The sequence below is a fragment of the Rhinolophus hipposideros genome (genome assembly GCF_964194185.1).
Source record: "Rhinolophus hipposideros genome assembly, chromosome: 9".
Lineage (NCBI taxonomy): Eukaryota > Metazoa > Chordata > Mammalia > Chiroptera > Rhinolophidae > Rhinolophus > Rhinolophus hipposideros.
Window position 1 is genome coordinate 91,701,767 of NC_138055.1, and position 22,022 is coordinate 91,723,788.

The following is a 22,022-nucleotide window of genomic DNA, read 5'->3' on the forward strand; positions in this document are numbered from 1 at the left end:
CATGCTGTGATCAAGTCAAACTTGGTGAGGGCCACGACATTTAGAGATATTATGCTGCATTTTGATAGGCTAACAGCACCCACATTTTCCTCAGTTGAGGTATCAATAGTAAGCAAATAAAAGTTTCTGTTTGAAAAAGCAACATGTTTAATTTCTTATTTGTCTAAGACCCTTTGATCTTTGATCCATGAATATTTCATCTGATTTTTTCTATTAGTGTAACAGCCATAGATTACAAGTCGACATGGTAGCATGCCTCTTTTAAAAATTACATTGACATATAACTCCTATAGGTCTCTTTGCGTAGTGAGAAAAAAAAATTTTATGTCAAGCATTAGTTGAAATTTATGCAGATTATTTAATAATTGAGAAACAGAATAACCATCTAATAAACACTTTATTACATACAAGGCACATTTAGGTACTAATCAAAATGCAGTGTACAATTGCCAATCAAATTCTACCAAAAAAAATTAAAGTTGCCATCAAACTGTCTTAAATGTTTTCTGTAGAAAAATTACCTTAAAATTTAGCATATAGTATTTTGTAATATGGCCTAACAGAATATAAAATTATAGTTGCACATTGGAGTGAACTCTGGTGGAAAATTTTTTCCACCTTTGCATCTTAACCTAAAATGTAAATTAGTTAGGCTAGGCAGATGCCGAGTTTCTTTTATGTTTGCCATTTAAGTTGTGGACCTAATTTTGAAGTGAATATCCATCTAAACTGTGTAGTCTCTCTAATTGTATGAGCAAAGGTAAGACTGTTGCCTCGGTTTCATAATCTATATCATCGATCAGTATAACTTTTACCTATTTCACCGGAATGTGCTGTTTGTGGTTTAAAGTAAAACAACATATATATATATATGTTTAAAGTAAAACAGCTATATATATATGTATAGATAGCTGACAGCATATAAAGGTTGAAATTGAATCACCAGATCCTTTGACCTCAAGCAAAAAAATAAAAGAAATGCAGGCTAAAAAAAAGTAAAGTAAAACTACCTATTCGTGAGAATCTCTTTTAACATATTTGTCCTCTTTGGGCTTTGACAGTGTAAAGTCCAAGGAGATAGTATTATTACCACATGAAGCTTCAGTAAGCAGCTTTTAGATCCTTCTTAATGGTTTTCATTTTGTGGTTTTCATTAAAGATTTGTCCGCATTAAAGCCGCCAGCTCTCGCTCCCACACCCCACCCATCCCGTGCTTTATATTAATGTATTTTTGTGTTTGGGGCCCTTTGGTTAGGCCTCAGACATTCCACAGCTACCTAGAGGACATCATAAACTACCGCTGGGAGCTGGAAGAAGGGAAACCCAACCCTCTGAGAGAAGCCAGTTTCCAGGACCTGCCTCTTCGTACCCGGGTGGAAATCCTGCACCGCCTTTGTGATTATCGGCTGGACGCAGATGATGTCTTTGATCTTCTCAAGGTGCCTACCTGGCAGGTCCCTTCCCTAGAGCGAAACGGGCCAGCAGTCCGGGTGTACAGTGTGAAGATGCTGAGACGCCAGTCTAGCTTGTGTCGCTAGTCTTGGGACTCTTGGTTGATAATAACAATGTATATAAAACATGACCTCTGCAGCCAGGGAGTCCCAGCCATCCATTTATACGACTGTAGTTATTCTGCTTTCACTTCTATTAATAGTTTGGTTTTGTCTTCCCTTACATGTGCCGAGTCCCACCTGATACAGGAGCACAATCAGAATCACCCAGTTTTCTCTCTGTTGTCAGCCATATTGCAACTAAATTAGCCACTGAATTTGTTTCTCTGAAATTTTATTTAGCATAATTGAAATAATTATTGACAACTGCAAGGACTTTAACCCATATATGTAAGTGGAGTTCATCCCTGCTATCACCTTATAAAAAAGATACTGGAGAAGGAAGGTGTAGCTACCTCTTCCCTCTCCTTACTCTATTATTGTTACCTGTTTTTAAAGGCTGTCTGTGAGGGAGGGTCAGGCTATTGCTTTTCACTCCTGGGGAGGTCAGTTTCTAATCCTGTCTAGTCAGAAATTATTAAATGAGTTGATGACTTTTCAGTTCAGCTTCACTCATGGACACGGTATAAAAATCACTGTGCACAGTCTTTGCTGAGAACTCGGACTCTATCTAATAGCAGTGGGAAGGCCAGTACAGGTCAGCCCCTGGGGTTGATGGGAGCTGTATTGCTGAATCTCAGCTGGAATAAGAGGTTGCTGAAGGATATGATGCAGCTACAATAGAGGATCACGTGCAACAAAGCTTTCTTAACAGCAATTTTACTGTGATTGCATTCTTTCTTTTTATGGATGCACATAGAAAATAACCAGAAGTCCGAACTAAATATGTAATATGTTCATCAAAGTTCCTTTTTATCTTGGTGAAATGGGGACAATGATGGGGTTTAGAAGCATTAGAAGTATTTCCATCTCCTGTTCTTCAAAGAAGGTACCACTTCTCATTCTGAGTATTTCATATGTCCTGATTGAAAATTACATGTTGATACTTGGGCATTTTAAAATATGAGCTATACTGAGTATAAATTTTGAATCCTTATTTTAATTTTCTCCTGTTTTGTTTTATTCCCCATTTCCCCAAACCTCTTTTTGCTGTTCTTGGACCCAGGGTCTGGACGCAGACAGTCTTCGCGTAGAGCCATTAGGTGAAGACAATTCCGGGGCACTGTATTGGTATTTCTATGGAACTCGAATGTACAAGGAGGACCCAGTACAAGGAAAATCCAGCAGAGAACTCTCTTTGGGCAGGTATGTTCTCTGAGATCAGAGCTGTGATAGCTCTGTCACAAGCATGTCATTAAAACTAAATCTGTAGGAATTCCTCAGCACAAATTTGTTTTCCTTATGAAGGATTTATTCATAGCTAAAACAGCATACCTGTGAAGAGACAGATAGCAAGGAGTTATTCCATACAAAAGTGAAAAGGAATTGAATTGTGGTCTCTGCCGGCAGAGTGGTGAAGGACGCTGTGTTGCTGTGAGGTTTTCCTCTGAGGAGCCGCACTTGCCTTCCCATAGATGGCTCTGCACAGCACGTTCTTGGCGGTCCAGTCATTTCACTGCTGTCCTTCCCCTCTTTCATACTCAATTCTTGACAACTCCTTTTTCCTACTAGAGTTGGTCTGCTCCATCAATACAGAACCAGAAGGACCCTAAAGAATGCCGGAAACAAGCCTCACCAAGTGCTCCCTAATTAAGGAAGATCCCTCATTTTCAAGCATCGCGGAATGATGCTACCTTCTTTTGCATAGATTTTGTTATTACTGGGAGCAGTGCTCACTCTTAGGAAAGTGTTAGTTAGGTCTTACTCAGACTTTCATTTTGTAAGATGTCAGTGTTTCTCGGGTCCACTTCCAGTAATGGAAGACAGGATAGCACCCTGCTCTTCCCGTGACTACTGCATTTAATCCTTTTTAGTAACCCCTTGCCCGGAAAAGCTATACTTATTGTATGTCCTTTGACAGAACATTTCTATGTAATATACTATTTCTTAGGGAAAATGATGGACAAAAAATTGTCTCAAGTGTTCCTGGGAAAACAGGAAAAAGAAGAGGAAGACCCCCAAAACGGAAGAAGCTACAGGAAGAGATTATAGTGAGGTAAGAAAATTTTGGTTGTTTGTGACAGTCATAGACCCTCTTTCTGGGTGGGGAGACCTAAATTGCACTTATTCCTTCATCCTTAATTTTCCCTCATGCCATGGGAAGGACGTGGGACTTAGATTATGGAGACCTGGATCAGAAACCTCATGAAATGACCGAGTGTGCATGAGGAAATCAGGAAAGCCTAACTGTATGGCCTCTAGCAAGTTACCTGTTGTTTTATTGGCCAGTGGAGATGCTAATGGTAATGATGATCAAATCGGACAAGACAATGAATGTGACAGTGCAGCAGACTTCAGGCCATGCATGTGCTCATTTGGTTAGCATGTGTTAACCTAAAATTTGTCATGCCACATGTTGTTTCATAACAATGTGTAGCACATTAATTCTGTGGTTGAGTGCTGACTAATAAAGCCTTTATTGTATATTTAATTTTAGCAAAGAAGAAGAGATTCTGTTACATTTGGGAAATTTTATTTTATGTCAATATCTTTTAGGAAATTCTATCATGTGAATCTTAATACAAGAGTTTTCAGAATTTTTCCTATACTGTATAAATCTATTTTTACTTAAGGACCAGATCTGTCATACACCTATGAAAATCAGGTCATATTCTTAAAAATTCTAATAACAGAGGCCTAATCACTTCTTGCCTCTAAATTTTAGAACTACTAAATAATCTGAATGCTTTAAGTAAGCCAGATTTCATTATTGCTACACCACAAAACAATATTTCCAGGAATCAAATTATGAATAAATCAATCAGAATCTGATATTTTTTACACTTAAGGATCAGCATTCCACTTAACTTTCCAGAAATTTTACTCCAGATTGCAGCTTTCCTTCTATCAGCACTTGTGAGAAATGTCTTACAATTGTATGTTCTGTACACATGACATCTGTTTCTAGATTTTGTTAGCAGTCTACATACACCTCCTCATATATTCAAAAAGCTGTTTTGTACCTATCTGCATTTCCCTGTAAGTGAAAGTAAAGTACCTTAGTGTTGGGAATATAGAATCATGTTAACAAGCACACATGGACTTGTGCTACCCTCTACTGGTGATTTTATTCTTTAGAGCTTGTATTCAATACAGTTTTTACATATTTTTAAATGAAATAAAATGGAAAATTCAGTTCCTGTATCACACCAGCCACATTTCAATTGCTCAGTAGCCACGTGTGGCTCATGGCTGCCATGCTGGGCAGCGACACTATAGCACGTTTGTTCTCACAGAAAGTTCTGTGAAGCAGTACTGCTTTAGGTAATTGAAAACAAAGCAAGAATGTCCAGGATGATTCCCGAATACAAATGACATGATCCTTAACACTTGTGCTGAGCACTTTTGTATTTTGTAATTTATTCTCTAGCATCCCTGTGAGCTGTGAGGTAAGCATCATTAACAGCTCCATTTTACAGGAACGTTAGTTAACTTTCCTGAGGTCCTGTGGTACGTGGCAAGCCTGGGCTTACCCTGTGTTCCTAACCTTCTGTGAGGTTCCATTAAATAGGCTTTGTCTTTAGCGTAGCCCTGAATCAGGGAGGAGTCCTCTCTGACTTCAAAAAAATGTTTTAAAAAGTTAATATTTTCCTACGATTGGTTGTTACTATATATCAGTTTTTCCCTCCTATGCCAACACACTGCATCCTAGTCTTCATTTTCTCAGTAGAGTGATTTCTTCTAACCTTGCCTTGGTACGGACACACTCACACACACTCCTGTATCTACCTTATGGGGTAAACACAGAACAAGGTTTGAACATGTCTTTTAATTGTTACTTCCTTTTCCTGTGTTTCAGTGAAAAGCAGGAAGAAAATTCCTTGGCATCTGAGCCACAGACAAGAAATGGTAATGACCTCTACTAGATTTTTTAGAAAGAATAAGTAAATGAGATTGATTCATATGTTATGATGCTGATACTGTTGTTTTGCAGAGTTGTACAGAGCAGTTAAGATTATTGCAGTGGCTGTCTAACCATCCTCCTTGCCCTTCTTCGGTTCTCTCTCTCTTGCACTTTATCCTGTGCCCATCTCCTTCTGACGTGATAACCTGAGATCAGGAGTTGGTCTTTTCACTTTTGCTCTCTTACCTGGTCACAGTATAATACACACCCAAACATTTGGAGGAATGTGCAACTTCTCAAAGAGCTGCCTTTTTCATGTAAAACACTACATAAAATACTTTACTACACTGGTTTCCAGTCTAGATTTTAATTCTGTAATCCAAATTGTATAATTTGGGGGTTGGGTATCAATTTGCAGTATCTCAGTGTCGATGAAATGAGGAAGACTTCCAAAACCCAAAACTGTTTGCCTAGAAAAGTAAATGCATTTCTGGGATATTCACATCTATCTTCTGAAGGTCACAATAGTTACATTTGTATTGCCTTTAGTCAGTGTTCACTGTTAGCAGTAACAGGAAAATCAAAAGTACATATTATCAACCTTAAAATTAGGAAGTAATTGGTCTTTTATTCTGATCCCTGGTTTTGCTCATGACCCAGGGTATAAATGAAATTGAGAATAAATGCAAAAAAAGGGTCCTCGCGGGATCTATTTAATGAACCTACCCCATTCTTTTCCAGGGTCCCAAGGGCCAGGCCAAGGCACTTGGTGGCTCCTGTGTCAAACGGAAGAAGAATGGAGACAGGTCACCGAGAGTTTTCGGGAAAGGACCTCCCTTCGAGAACGACAGCTCTATAAGCTCCTCAGTGAGGACTTCCTGCCTGAAATCTGCAACATGATTGCCCAGAAGGTATGCAAAGGAACGATTCTTTTCTATATTAGGTGTAAAGCTGCATCATTTAAGGCTTATTCATTAGAGGTTTTGAATATATTCCACTGTCCTGGAAGTAGTGTGACCATCATCCTCTCTCATCTGGAGAATTAAAATGGGACCTCATGCCACCCATTCTCCATCACTGCGGGCCACTTAATTTAATTCTCCTTACCCAAGAAGTCCTCGAGGGCCCCACCCCCACCCAGTACTCACAGTGGCTTTTCACAATCTGGTACTAGCTTTCTTTCTTCTATAACCGTCTCATAAAATGTTCCCTGAGCCCCCAAGTACAAGGTTGGACAATTAAGTTCTCATCCTAGATAAAATGCTGCACACCTCATTGCTGAATATCACTATGGTCATCTTCGAAGTCCTCCCTTGGGAAGCTATGCACCGACGCCAGTGCCTAGTCCACCCTTCAGAGCAGTTTTGGAACTCTTTTCTGGAATGGCCATCAGAGCTGTCATCATATTACCCTTGATGTCCTGAATGTCATCAAAATATCTTCCTTTCAGTATTTTCTTTATCTTCAGGTAAAGAAAGAAGTCATTGGGGTCCAGATCAATAAAAAGTTAGCAACAAGTTCTTGAACTTAATTGTCAGACCTCATGTGTCTCCATTGCCCTGTGCATACTTCTCTATATGCTTTTTTAAAATCATTATCTTATTATCTCTCCCCCTAAATAACAACCTCTGGAGAGTTGTCTTTGTAGTTCCAGTGCCAGGCCTTTTTCCACCTGAGCCCTGTTTTCCCTTTTTTCCAACTTCAGGGCAAGTTGTAGTTTCATAAACTGGATGTCCTGTGTTTTCATGTATATACACCCTAATTGAGGCTTTCCAAACGTCTTTCCCGCACTACTTCTCTACCCATTCGGAAACTGCTGTCTCAGAAGCCCCACTTAAGTCATTTGTCTCCATGAGCCGTCCCCTTTTCCCCCAGGCTAAGGGCATCCTCAGTGCTTGCTCATTCCGTTGTGTGTTATTTAACCTGCAGGTTAGGGACCGGGTCTTACTCATCGTTCTAATGCCCACAGCACCTGATAGTATGCCTTTTCTATGGCAGATGCTCATTAATAGCTCACTTTGCTTTTTTCATTTCCATAAATCTAATACATGTTAATAGAAGACAGAAAAATTTGACCTCCTGCCATTGAAATCTGAAGAGAAAGTATATAAATTATTTCTGCAGTATCTTCAGGGAGGTACAAAATGACAGCTATATACTTAATTTGTTGTGAATTTAATGATGTTTCTAACCCTAAAGCAGGCTGATGCTCTAGGGAAAATTCTAAGAAGTCACCTTTTGCTGATAGCAGTAACTCAAGAATTACATTTTCATGGATGAGCAAAAGAATGTGCATTTCCCCATCAATGTACTTAATTCTATATACTATAATTACACTTCGTTTTTGTGATCTGCAACTCACTGTGACAGATTTATCCAGGAAATAAAATACATAATCTAATTTTCTTAAAATAGCTATAATGCAGTGATAGTTTTATAACTTGATGTGACCTTGTCTGTGACTTTATTAATATAACTAATGGTGATACATTAACTCTTCTGTAAGTCATGTACCTAATTAGCTTTTGTAATTTCTGCTTTTTTACGGCAAGAGTCAACCTAAGATTTTGGGGGGATAGAAAAACTAAGGGAAGAGACTTAAAAGCATAAAACTGATAGTTTTTTACAAAAATTTTCAAGAGTTGATTCTTTACAAGAGAAGAAAAAATAAAATGAGATAAATGTAAGAACCATGAAATTAGGAACCAAAAGAAGAAATAAAAGATTTGATATTTTGAAAGACGTACAGGGTTCTAAGATTGCAAACTTCAGTGAAATGGGTTGTTGATTACAGAAATAAGAGACTCTAAATTGTGCAATATAAAATCTTAGCAGCCCTTGTAATCATGGAGGAGGTATTTTCACAAAAGGGTCCCGTAAAGCACCAGAATCATTTGAATTTATTCACAGGTACTGTTTTCTAAACCTCCAAGAAGAGATGATTTCCAAACATTTCAAAAATGAAATAGTTACATACCCTGTTCATTCAGATGTAAATACCTTAGACTCTATTCCTGATAAAATTAAACACACTCTCTTCATTGATTATGATAAATGTTAAGTGCTTAATACTACCAAGTATAATCTCTTCACCAAAACATAATACATCGTAATCCATCAGGGTTACGCCTCAGTCTATAATATTGGGATTATTGTCTTGTAAGTCTCGTATAGTTGTAACATAACACAAAAGAAGAATAAGAGGCAACATTTTTCATTGTTTTGCCGGGAGGAATGTAAGTCTGCTGATGGAGTGTACTAATTAGAATTTGTTGGTAGTGCTGGGTTACTAGGCTTCCTGCCTCTCACTCACCTGGCTCAGGTTCCTGCTTCTGGACGTGCCCAGTGCCCACCAGGACTGTTAGAGGCCATTTGGGTTCTGCAGTCGCAGAAGCTCTTCAGGTGGTGCTTATGCATACTAAAGTTTAAAAACCACTGAAAATAAACCACATTACAGTAGCAATAAAACAGATTTTGCTGTGAACCCAATTAGAGCTGTCCAAAGTCAATATAAAAAAGCTACAAAATGATTAGTAGATAGAATTCATGTTTTTAAAGTCTCATGCACGTATGTTAAGACCTCTCTGTTTCTGAAAGAAAAGAGTAAGTTTACATGTCAGCATTCACCAAGATAAATTGAGATTTATCATAACTTTAGCCAAATCCCAGCATAGTAAAAGTTTTCCTTCAAAATAATAGCTTAATGTAAATATTGTAAGGCAAGAGCAGTGGGATTCATAGTAGAAGCATCCTCAAAGGTCCGTGGGTTCACTGACAAGCTGTCATGGTGGTTTGCTCAGGGCAGTTCGGGGTTACCAGCTCTCCACAGTCTCTGCTCAGCCTTGGCACTCGGCGCTTGAGTTACATGGTCATCACTGGTTAGTTCCACTAGCTTTACAAACCTGTTTGTATTTATTGTACTTCGTACTGAATTTATGCAAGTATTATGAAACCAATAAAATATGAGCTTAAAAATGTCTATATAAGATTTTTATTTTTAAAAATGATTCAAGATGAGTTGTTTCTCAAAAGTTGATTGTTGAATTAGAGTAAGGTTTCTATGTTTGAATAGCAAGTCTCTTCAACATCTCACTTTCCCTAAAAAATAAAAACGTGAAAGGACAGATAGAGGTTTAAGAGGGTGATTTATATGAAAAGAATCATAAGAAATACTTCTCAGTGGGGCTGTGCATCGAATATTGGTGAATGGCAATCCATTTATACATTAACATAAGTGCTTGAAGTATATGTATTTTTTAAATTCTTTAATTATGTTAAACTGCTAGTACCCACCTAATTGTGTTGGCCAGAAGGGGTTTATTCTAATAATGAAAAATGCCTGTGATTCAAATATGAAATTAAAACATATATCAGTAAAACAGAATGTCATGCTCACAAATAGACACCATCCAGTATTAAAATATAGTATATAGAAGAAGCACAGAACAGATGGGACAGTGGACAAAGGATTAATGTGGTATAGTGGAAGTCAAAAGCTTTTCTTTTAAACTTGGAATTATGATGCTGCCCTCTTCTAGCTATCCCTTTGGATAAGTTACTTGATATCTCTGAATTTCAAATTTCTTATTAATAAAATGAAATGCTGTAACTTCATACAAGTTTTTGTGGAAATTACACGAAAGGACCCATGTCCATGTAGCTAGCATAGTGCTTAACTAGCAATCAGTAGGCACTTAGTTACTTCCATTGTTTATGGTGATGGGTAACTGATGGGAAATTTTGGTGGAAAACTAAATCCACATTTCTTAAATAAATGTAAGTCAGAAGAGAGGTAAGCAGATGGGATAAATCTTAGAGGGATGGTACCCTTGTAAACTTTAAAATCTGAAACAATCAGAAGGTTGGGGTTGCTTTGACCATGTTAAACCTTTAAGGTAAGATTTAAATAAAAGGGAATGTGGGCTAGCAAACACACTTTTGATGATGTTGCGGTCAGTGTTATTTAGATGGCTTATAACCATGAGGTCTTTAACAAATAAATTGACAAAGGGTATGTACAGCTAATGCGTACAAAAGGTGGTAGCAAAGCATGTAGGGAAACAAGTTCACCTTCTGTATCAAGAATACCACTTTCCTCGTTAATCGCTTTTATCTAATTTGGCAAATTTGGAGTCAGGCTGGTATTGGCCTCTTTTCCTACTAGTATGGTAAACTGGCCCAATCCTTTTGAAAAAGGGTTCCATGGTAAGTTTTTGCCATTCAAGTTCAAGACCTCTTGCTGTTGTGGTCTTGAAGCGTATAAAAGAGTTGCTCATAGGCATATTTGAGGAAACTGCTGAGGTAGTTTATGGGGAAAAGTGGGTCATGACATCATTTGACAGTTGGCCTGCATTTCGCTGAGGCCTTAGTCATTCTCAGAAAAGCTTTCTAAAGTGTCCGTCTCGTTAAATCTACTGCCACTGTTAGCAGTGTATTTAAGTTGTATAAAGCACCCCTTATTGTTGAGTTTATTCTGTCTTTTGTTCCTTTACCTTGTTGATGCTTCAAGTCCAAAGATTTTCCATTAAGTGGTGCCAAAAGCAAACCTGTATGATACACACACTGACACTTGAAGCCACAGAAATTACTCAGTTGTGAGGCCCTGGCTTACCACCTCTCTCATCCATTGGTGACATTGTGGGGCTTATTCCACAAAAATTCCAAAACTGGGTCAATTACACGGTAATGGAAGGGGAACTGACTCTGGGAAGTTAGCACACAATGTGATATAGATAGAGGTGATGTATTATAGAATTGTACACTTGAAACCTGTGTAATTCTACTAGTCATTGTCATCCCAATAAATTTTAATTAAAAAAAAATATTCTGAAACTCACGTTGGCTTCGAAATAATCACCAGCTTCAGAGTTCTCAGAACTCCTTCTTTGCAATTTCCTATAATGATTGCTTTCAAGCCTCTTAAATTTTCTCAGAGCTCTGATCTTCTCAGACAAGCTCTCTGATTCCTTGTCCTGAGTCTTTACCTCACACTGTTTTTCTTTGGTTCCAAGCCTGCGCCTCTGCTCTTGTCACTGCTGCCGCTGAACTGCCTCTAAACGGGAGGTCTGCCTCCTGCTACTCACAATGCCCTCTTCAGAGCCATTCCTGTCACCAAAAGGTGATAAAACATGGCTTCCCCTTAATAACGTGAAGGTTTAAACATTTACAGGAGTTTCCCGTCAGTGATAAACATTAACAAAGGAGACACTTGGTGTCTTATTAGTTTTTTTTGGTTTTTGTATTTTTAAGAGAACGAACTGGTTTGGTACCTTGGGTTCAGTGGTTGCTTTTACTGACTGTCCTACGGACACCTTTGGTCCTTGGCCTAGTAAAGCCATCTCCGTTGTACTTTAAAGGCCACTCTTCTACTGGCGCAGCAGTGGCTGAGAACACCCTAATCTGTCTCTTTCTCACTGAGGGGAAAGTGTCCATTGCGCACAAAGGCAGAGTTGCATCCTAGGTGGACCACCTCCTGTCAGATCCATCAAGAGAGAGGTGAGTGTGTGTGAGAGCAGAGAGAAGGAATTTTAAGTGTTCAAAAGGATTGTTCCATCTTATTTCGTGTACTCCTTTTATTCCTATTTATCTTCTTTCCCCCTGCCCCCACCCCGTCTCCACCCCCCGCCCCACTCCGAGTCAAGCCGGTGTGTCTCAGTCTAGTTGTGGAGGACGCAGCTCCCTGGCCCGTGCTGGTTATTAGGAGCCTTGTGCTCTACCCAGCTGAGCCAGTCGGTTACCGGTAGCTCACAGCACTCTTTATTTATCTTTACCTCATTTTTAAAAATTTCAAACCTTTATGGAACGTTCTTATACATAAGATGCCTTTCTAGAAAGAGAAGGAATTTTAAAAATAGGCTATGAGATCGAACTCTTGGTTCTTGCAATCTTCTGTGATGGTAAGCACATCCATATTTAATGTAGATGAGAATAATAACAGATACATATATAATAGAAGTTTATGAATATACAGATGGAAAGAATGAGTGAAGAGGGGAGAATTGGGGCAGGCAGAACTGTCTCACCTGAAACCTGTGGGATGGCTAATATTTTGATGGTGGACATTGGGGGTGGAGGAGTAATAGAAACAAGCACAGAGGCAGGATAGTATATAATGTCAGAGAACAGTGTATATTTGGATATCGCTGGCATGTAAGATATGTTGTAATATATAGTGTAAGAAAACGCTGAAACAATCAGATTTTGGAATCTTCTGACTATCATGCTTATTATCATCTTCATTAAGCAGGGAGTAGGAAGGGACATTATGTCATTAGATCTTTGTTTTAGGAAGATATCTCTTGTGGTGCCAGGATGAATGATTTTTGTAAGGAAGAGCTGGACGGTAAGAAATCATCAGTTAATGAGCAGTACTTCCCACAGGAAATAATGGAATCACTGCTTTGGAAATGTAGGTCTAGAATGGAGACAATGAAACAGGTTTGGTGGGAGGAAAGTTTGATTTGAAAATATGTAAGAGGGACAAGTTGCAAAGAAGTTGAGTAGTGAATAAAAGAAGAGTTCTTATTGATTATCATGCCATTTGTCATTTTGAGAAGTATAACAATGAAAGAAAACAAAGCAATCATGAAAAAGTAAAGAGGAAGTAGGATTGAGAAGAGCTTGTGGCAGGTTCTTGGGGTTGTTTTGTTTTGTTTTTTTAAATTTTATTGGGGAAGGGGAACAGGAGTTTATTGGGGAACAGTGTGACTATACTTCGGGACTTTTTTCAAGTCAAGTTGTTGTCCTTTCAGTCTTAGTTGTGGAGGGTGCCATTCAGCTTCAAGTTGTTGTCCTTTCCGTCTTAGTTGTGGAGGGTACAGCGCAGCTCCAGGTCCAGTTGCCATTTTCTAGTTGCAGGGGGCACAGCCCACCATCCCTTGTGGGAGTCGAACCGGCAACCTTGTGGTTGAGAGGACACGCTCCAACCAACTGAGCCATCCGGGAGCTCAGTGGAAGCTCAGCTCAAGGTGCCGTGTTCAATCTTAGTTGCAGGGGGCGCTGCCCACCATCCCTTGCGGGACTCGAGGAATTGAACTGGCAGCCTTGTGGTTGAGAGCCCACTGGCCCATGTGGGAATCGAACCAGTAGCCTTCAGAGTTAGGAGCATGGAGCTCCAACTGCCTGAGCCACAGGGCCGGCCCTCTTGGGGGGGGGGGGTGTCTGTGTTTTTTAATTAGAGATAGAGCATTGACATGGAAGATGTCCCCAAATGAGAAGGAGAATGAATGTAGCTCACTGGGAAGATGAAGAGCCTGCAAAGCAGGTCTCACTATGGAGTAGAGTTGTTCCCATTTTAAACTAAGTTATACACAATCTTCTGAGGGGGCAGGGAAATGTTAGGAGTTTGTGATGGATGTTTCTCTGTCCTCTGAGGACAGATGGGCATCAGCTGTGAGTTGAAATGGAATGTTTGGAACAATAGCTAGGAATTAATAAAAGGGTTTTCCAAGCAGCATTCAGGAGCCAACTATGTTTGGGTGTGTTCATGTAACATGGCTTAGAGTAGTTAAATGTCTAGCATCACACTTGTAGGAAGGGACAAAATTGATATTTACATTTAGTGAGATTTAAAAATTGGCAAGCTGGGAGTGGAATGAGGCCTAAGGAACCTAGATCACAGATACAAATATATTTGATGATGGAAGTAAAAAAAAGAGTGGGGGGGAGGAGGAAGCCAGGAATAAGGAGAGGCAGTGAAAGTGTCCAGAAAGCGATTTCTCCTCACCCCTCTTATTCTGTGAAGGTACCCTGCGCTTACACCCCCCATCTCCCAAGACATCCATTTCTTTTACCGAGGTTTTTCTCCATTGTCTGCTAATCTGACTCAAGTTTGACTAAGTGTTGCCAGTTCACATGTTCTGTCCACTTTTTAACCACTTACCTCCTTTTAACATTATGTTTCATTGAATATTTAACCAGTTTAGTGGTTATAGAAAGTTGTACTGTAGGAGACAGTCCATTCCTTCAGACCCTGTCTTTGACTGACCTATTACAGTATGGCACCTTCTTACTTCTTTGTGGTAATGTTTCATGACTTAATTTGAATTGACCATGTGATTGTACATTTCAGAGATCTTGTCATAAAGTATATTCTACCTTGAGCCATGAAAAGGAAAAAACTAATTTATAAACTTTTATTTACTTCAGTATATTTGGATTTATCCTTTACCTCTTTTTTAATTTTTTTTAGCTCATGGATGTGTTCTTGCCAGGAATTAAATTGCCCAACATTTAATTACCATTGAATCGCCAATTCTGTAATGACTGACTTCCGGTTTCCCCAGCCTCCTCTTTGCCCTAGCAGTCATTGGTATTGAAATGGCCTTCTGTAATTGGTATACAGCCATAGTTCTCAAATGGTTTTCTAGCCCATCTTGCCTTGCTGGCTGTCTCCACAACCTCTATTACTTTGCTAGTTAACACCTCCTTGAAAGCTCTCTTATTTTCTGTTCACTGCCCTGGGCTGAGACCCAAATGCCCTCATTTACATTTCAGATTGCAAGGTAGCCTACTACAGACCAAAAGGTTCTTCATTGCTCCAAGCAAAAATTTAGTTTCATCCACTAAAATTTCTTTCAGCTTTTCTTGGCAGTAGATTTTGTTTTGTTTGTTTTTTTGTTTTTTTTTCATAGTATTGTAGAGATTCTGAGTATTTGTTATGGTTCCAAAGGTACTGGGGAAAAAACCTTAGTTGTGGCATGCGTTTTGTGCTTTTGTTTAAACAGCAGAAAACATTCAGGCCTTTAAAGCCTTGCAGGCACAGTTTATGATCTCTATTGGTCACCCTGGAGCTCAGTCTTACTGCCTCAGAAAGTCTTTTCATTGTGACTCTGGCGGTAAAGGGAGACTGTCTCTGAACTCCCAGATTAGGGCTGCAGTGGTTATTTTTGTCAGCAAACTCAGGGCATTGCCGTTGCTAAGAAGCTGTTTGTGGTGGTCTAGTCTCAAGTGTGCTGCTAAAGTTGGCAAGGATACCAGGGAGTCTGATAACCTGGAAGGAGCTGGTACGGGGAGTACTGGGCACCGCTTCACCCCGAGATTCTATTTATAATCCTTCAGAGCTTGCAAAATGGTGTTTCTAATTAGCTTCTCATTAAAGTCCCTCCTTGATTCTATTCTAGCAGACCTCTTTCTTATCTATAAAGCATTTTAGCACCAACCCCCAGTCGTTTGCAACTGACCCCTTTTAAAGAAAAAAATTGCAATACAAAACAGATTTTTTAAAACTATTTTTTGGTTTGTGTTCATTGATTCTACTTGTTTTTTAAGCTATTAAAGTTTAAACTGTTAAACTTCTAAAGTTTAAAGCACTACCGGAAGTGTATTCAGGTGGTAAGTCCTGTTCTTTAGTGATATTTTCATTAGCATTTGCTTTACCTTGGGGTGGTGTAACTTCTTAAAATTAGCACAGAAATTTTAAAACAGACTCTTGATGCACAGCATAGATGGTTTTTTTCAGATGTATATAATACAGTTTAAATAAAATAACATTGTGGGGAATTCATCAGATGGGAACTGCTGAAAGAGAAAAGGGCATGTCAGATGTGAGAAAAAGAGGTAGGCAGCGAAACAGGTGTTTTCAAGTGACAAGGCAATACTGAGGTCAGGGTGAGTCTGGAGAAGGTAACCAGCCAACAATTGGAATGAAAAATAGAGGTAAGGGGTGGCCGGATGGCTCAGTTGGTTAGAGCGTGAGCTCTGAGCAACAGGGTTGCTGGTTTGATTCCCACATGGGCCAGTGAGCTGCGCCCTCCACAACTAGATTGAAGACAAAAAGCTGCTGCTGAGTTTCTGAAAGGGCAGCCGGATGGCTCACTTGGTTAGAGGACAAGCTCTCAACAGCAAGATTACAGGTTCAATTCCTACATGGGATGGTGGTGGGCAGCGCCCCCCCTGCAGCTAAGTTTGAAAACAGCAACTGGACTTGGAGCTGAGCTGCGCCCTCCACAACAAGATTGAAGGACAATGACTTGCAGCTGATGGACCCTGGAGAAACACATAGTCCCCCAATATACCCCAATTAAAAAAAGAAAAAAAACAGAGGTAAGGGTCAAAACACCGGAAGAAAGGGCCATAGTGGGCAGAGGCCATCAAACCAACGCCAGTAGTAGACCTTTCTCTTTTTTTTAAGATTTTATTGGGGAAAGGGAACAGGACTTTTGGGGAACAGTGTGTACTTCCAGGATTTTTTCCTCCCAAGTCAAGTTGTTGTCCTTTCAATCTTAGTCGTGGAGGGTGCCATTCAGCTTCAAGTTGTTGTCCTTTCAGTCTTAGTTGTGGAGGGCGCAGCTCAGTTCCAGGTCCAGTTGCCGTTGCTAGTTGCACGGGTCGCAGCCCACCATCCCTTGCGGGAGTCGAACTGGCAACTCGCAACCTTGTGGTTGGGAGGACTTGCTCCCACCAACTGAGCCATCTGGGAGCTCAGCAGCAGCTCAGCTCAAGGTGCCGTGTTCAATTTTAGTTGCAGGGGATGCTGCCCACCAGCATCCTTGCGGGAGTTGACGAATTGAACCGGCAACCTTGTGGTTGAGAGCCCACTGGCCCATGTGGGAATCGAACCGGCAGCCTTCAGAGTTAGGAGCATGGAGCTCCAACCGCCTGAGCCACCAGACATCTATATCTCACATTGTATGTTTACCACCGAGTCCTCTTTCCATCACCATATATTAAAAATGTACACATTTTAAGAGATGTTTCCTATGTATTACTTTCTGAAGTTGAATTACATAGCAATGTGTAGTATGCTGTTCACTCAAAAGATGGCGTTAATCAAATGAATGCTAGCGTCATTCATTGTATTACAATTTTAATACAGTTTTTCCTTTCATAAAATGTGTATTTTTTTTGGCACCCTCTGTATATAAATGCTCACCGCAATAAATCTAACATCACCTCACAGTTACAAGTTTTTTTTTTCTTTCTTGTGATAGGAACTTTTAAGATCTACTCTCAATAATTTTCAAATATACAATATAGTGTTACTATAGTCACCATGCTGTGCATTACCCCCCTATGACATATTTATGAGTTTGGGTTTTATTTGTTTTAGATTCCTCATACAAGTGAGATCATTGGGTATTTGTCTTTCTCAGTCTGACTTATTTCACTTAACATAATGCCTTCAGGGTCCATCCATGTTGTTGCAAATGACAAATTTCCTTTTTTATGGCTGAATAATGTATATATAGCGTATATGTACCACATTTTCTTTGTCTGTTTGTCTATTGATGGACACAGGGTGCTTCCATGTCATGGCTATTGTAAATAATGTAGTGCAGATAGATTTTTGATGAGTATTTTTGTTTATTTCAGATAAATACCCAGAAGTGGGATTGCTAGGACATCTTGTAGTTCTATTTTTAATTTTTTAAGGAACCTCCATACTGTTTTCCATAGAGTCAGCACCAATTTACGTTCCCACCAACAGTGCACAAGGGTTCCCTTTTCTCCATATCCTCCCATATTTTTGATAATAGTTATTTTGTCAGGTGTGAGGTAATACCCCATTGTGACTTTGATTTGCATTTCCCTAATGATTAGTGACGTTGAGCATCTTCATGTACCTGTTGGCGATCTGTATCTCTTTGGAAAAATATCTATTCAGATCGGCTCATTTTTTAATTGAATTTTTTTCTGCTATTGAGTTGTATAAGTTTTTTTTAAGATGCTATAAATTCAGGTTACTCAATTAGTACACCTTATGTGCTTAGCATAAATAGTAGTGTATTTATAAGACAACTAAGTAGACATATGATTCTGTGTGTGTGAACTATCCAGAGTAAGTAAATCCTTGGAGACAGAGCAGGTTGGTGGATGCCAGGGGTTGGGGGAGTACCAAAAGAGAGTAGTTGCTTAATCATACAGGGTTTTCTTTTGGGGTTCTAAAAATGTTTTGCAACTTAATGTATGTCGTGGTTGTATAACATCGTGAGTGTACTAAATGCCACTGAACTGTATGCTTCAAAATTGTTTACTATGTGAATTTTACCTTAGTAAAAAAAATGAGAGTAATCCTTACCTGTTAAAATGGTGTAGAGCCTCTGACCAGAAATCATTTACATCTGTAATTTTCCTAAGTTTTAAAATTCCTACTTCATGGTTACCAAAATATCCTAAACCGTTTATAGTCAATTTTGAATACCTCACCTTAAAAATCTGTAATTTCTAGGGGTGAAATTCTAGGTGGCTCAGTTGGTTAGAGCTTAGGCTCTGGGCAATAGGGCTGCCGGTTCGATTCCCACATGGGCCAGTGAGCTGCCGCTGAGCTCCCGGGTGTCCAGATGACTCAGTTGGTTGGAGTGTGGGCTCCCAACCACAAGGTTGCCGGTTCTACTCCCACAAGGGATGGTGGGGTACGCCCCCTGCAACTAGCAACGGCAACTGGACCTGGAGCTGAGCTGCGCCCTCCACAACTAAGACTGAGAGGACAACAACTTGACGTGGATGAAGCTGATGAGAGTCCTGGGACGAACACACCACTGTTCCCCAATTTAAAAAAAAAGAAAAAAGTCCTGGAAGTACACACTGTTCCCCAATAAAGTCCTGTTCCCCTTCCCCAATAAAATCTTAGAAAAATAAAATAAAATCTGCAAATTCGAATCTTTTGGTACTTTAACATAATTTAATTTTAGACTTTTAACAAGGATCACATAGCGGAAGGAGTAAAAAAATTAATAAAGACTATGTCATTTTAGAACATGTAATACTAGTTGATTTTCCCAGTTTCATGGGGAAGGAGTTATTCCGAGTCCAAAAGAATTTACATTCTCTTGTAGAAAACATGGGAGACTACATGTAAAAAACTGTAGAAGACAATAGTAGTCTCACAATTCCGGAATCATGCTTTTTATTTTTATGTATTTGCTTCAGGTCCTTTTTCTATGCATTTATTACAAAACAGGAGTCAAATTGAATATTAATTTGTGGCCTGTGTTTTTCCTTATTTTAAATGATGTTGACTTTAATATAGTTACAGAAATGTTTTTGCCTGCCTATCTCATTTTTAAGATAGTCATAGAGGTAAAATTACTGTTTATGGTTCCTGATACATGCATCCTAATTGTGCGCCAGAAGACCTGTGCCCCAACAGAGTAGTGACACTCATCTCACCTTGTGCTGACCAATGTGTCACCTTTTGCCATCCTCAGTAAGGTTTTAAGTGGAAAGGCTATGTCACTCTTCCTTTGGGTCCTCAATGTGGTTGACCGTCTTCTGTGCGTTTCATATTCATGTCGTTTGTTTTGTGTTAAGTGACTTGTAAGGCATCTTTACATTCTACAAATAACAAACAGTCGTGTTTGTTGTAAAAAGATTTATTTTTTTAATATTTTAAATTTATGTAATTTAAGTATTTTTTCTCTTTCCCCTTTCCATTGACTATAAAGCGTGAAATGTCCCCGCGTTCGTTTTCCAGATGATTCTTTATTTCTATTCATGACTTCAAATATTTCTATTCACGAGTCATTGGCTTGCATTTTTTAAATCTTTATTAAAATGGTGATCCTATTTAATATGCCCTCATACTGGTCGGAGGAAGGATATTTCCTGTTTTCACCTTCTGTCCTTCCTCACTGAGGGGTAGAATGCACGCACATCAGCATTTTATATAAATGACGTATAGCCTTTTTTTCTCTTTCATTGTGTCTGATGTATAGGAGGCACTACATTCTTATTAGAATGAAATAATTCGTTTAATGAGGCTTTGTTTTCTTCTTTCTACTCCCTTTCCCCCACCCTATGAATTGATACATTGAAAGTGTCTGTTTGGAGTCCCTATAGGACTAAAAGGAGCAAAGGCTTTTTAGTTTGTTAACTGTGTTCCATCATAACTTCTCAACTGATTAAAGATGTTGCCAGGAAGATGGAGTAAGTAAGGTCCTGGGGGCCTGAGGGAATGGTACTCATAGATGCAGAGGAGGTGCTGAACTGGCATCTAGGAGGCCATAACTAGAGGTGCGTTCTTCAGAAGGATTGCCCTTGCTTCATGCCAGGAGCACCCCATTCCAGAAACAGTATTTAGCGTATCTTACTGGCTGATCTGTCTGGTTCTAGGATAATGATCTTAGGCAATTTGAATTCTGTTTGTACTGTTGAGGCTTCTTATGAGTACAGTGTTATGTATGCAATAATAATGGGTAATTCTTTTGTTTCATTTGTATCTCTTTTTCATTCCAGATTTTACCTTAGAGGTAGCTAACTCTTTTTTAAAGTCAGGCTCATAGAATTTGAATGATAAAAATGACTTTGAAAAGGTCCCCTCTCTAGGCAAGATAACTTCTGAAATCTGAGTCAAATGAGAATCTAAACAGGTTTTCAGGACTATAAAGGAAATAATATAAAATTTTACAGCAGTGTGGGTGTTTAATGATGCCTTGTGTAAATGGTGATCTCTTATCCTTTTTTCCTCCCCACATTAAGACCACTTGAGCAATTCCCAGTATAAAACTTTAGAAAATATATCTGACATAAAAGATTGTTGGGTCTTCTTCCTATTGAAAAGATCCTTTAAGAAAAGCTTTGTGTTCCTGATTAAGTTTCAGTTTATACACGTTCTCTCTTATAGGCAATATTTACTACCTCTTAAATGAAAATTTAAAAGTTCTAGCTTTCACATCAGCACAAAAGTCAAGGGCAGAAATTGAAAAACAATTTTCAGTCCTACCTTCAGTGTTCTGGGCTACAGAATGGCTCAGAATGATATTGGAAAATATACAGAGTAAAACTGTCACAAATTATGATGTTAATTGTTCTTTTTTTTTCTTTGGTTATTTACTTTTTCTTTTACTCGGTTTGTTAGGCAAATTCCCGGTGTATTTAAGGCAAATGGTGGCCCTTCCTACCAAACCTCCAATTTTATACATTGTTTTATTAGTAAAGAAAAGTGTAAAAGTTAAGAGTTTCAAAGTGATGCACATTGTTGAAATGGTGTTCTCTCTGGCGAATATCTTTCGTCCTTTCACTTAGATGAGGGTACATTGTAAGATTTCACTTCTATCAGACAGTCTCTATGAACAGTGTCTCTGAACTGCCTCAGTTGTTCTTCTCTGGTTGAGCATATTCTGCACAGGATTATCTCCCAAAGACTATAATTATGTAAATCATTGGGCCTGAAACTCTTACCCTGTTTTAAATTTCTGTTGTGTTTTAATATTAGTTTTTACATCTGTGTATGTACATATATATATATATATTCATATGTGTTCTTTGATAAGATGAATTTGTAGTTATGATATAAATTTCCTAGCTATCAAGTATTTATTGAATAGATTGAATTTAGTAAAAATTACATCTTAACTCAGAGTGAAGAACTGATCTTTCATTGTTGCGTATTGACGCTATATACCTGTTGGCTCCTCACAGGAGATGCCTATGCTTACCAGACTAGAAAAACAGAAGCGCAAAGAGGAGGAAGAAGAGCGTCAAATTCTTCTAGCGGTGCAGAAGAAGGAGCAAGAGCAGATGCTAAAGGAAGAGAGGAAACGAGAGTTGGAGGAAAAAGTGAAGGCAGTGGAAGGTATGTGGGCTTTCTGCCCAGTCCGGAGAGGTACATGTGGTCTGAGAACAGCCCT

General features: G+C 39.0%; 1 protein-coding gene across 3 annotated transcripts in view; it reads left to right on the forward strand.

Moving 5' to 3' along the window:
- The window catches only part of CECR2 (CECR2 histone acetyl-lysine reader), a gene marked incomplete at its 5' end in the record, with an annotated part of 149,488 nt that overhangs the window by 106,826 nt on the left and 20,640 nt on the right, over window positions 1–22,022 (forward strand). For all 3 annotated transcript variants that reach the window (XM_081059407.1, XM_081059408.1, XM_081059409.1), the window contains 6 exons: window positions 1,256–1,439; window positions 2,617–2,756; window positions 3,502–3,606; window positions 5,410–5,459; window positions 6,196–6,365; window positions 21,814–21,967. In XM_081059407.1, coding sequence (XP_080915533.1) covers window positions 1,256–1,439; window positions 2,617–2,756; window positions 3,502–3,606; window positions 5,410–5,459; window positions 6,196–6,365; window positions 21,814–21,967 — 803 coding nt within the window. The remainder of the gene's footprint in view (window positions 1–1,255; window positions 1,440–2,616; window positions 2,757–3,501; window positions 3,607–5,409; window positions 5,460–6,195; window positions 6,366–21,813; window positions 21,968–22,022) is intronic.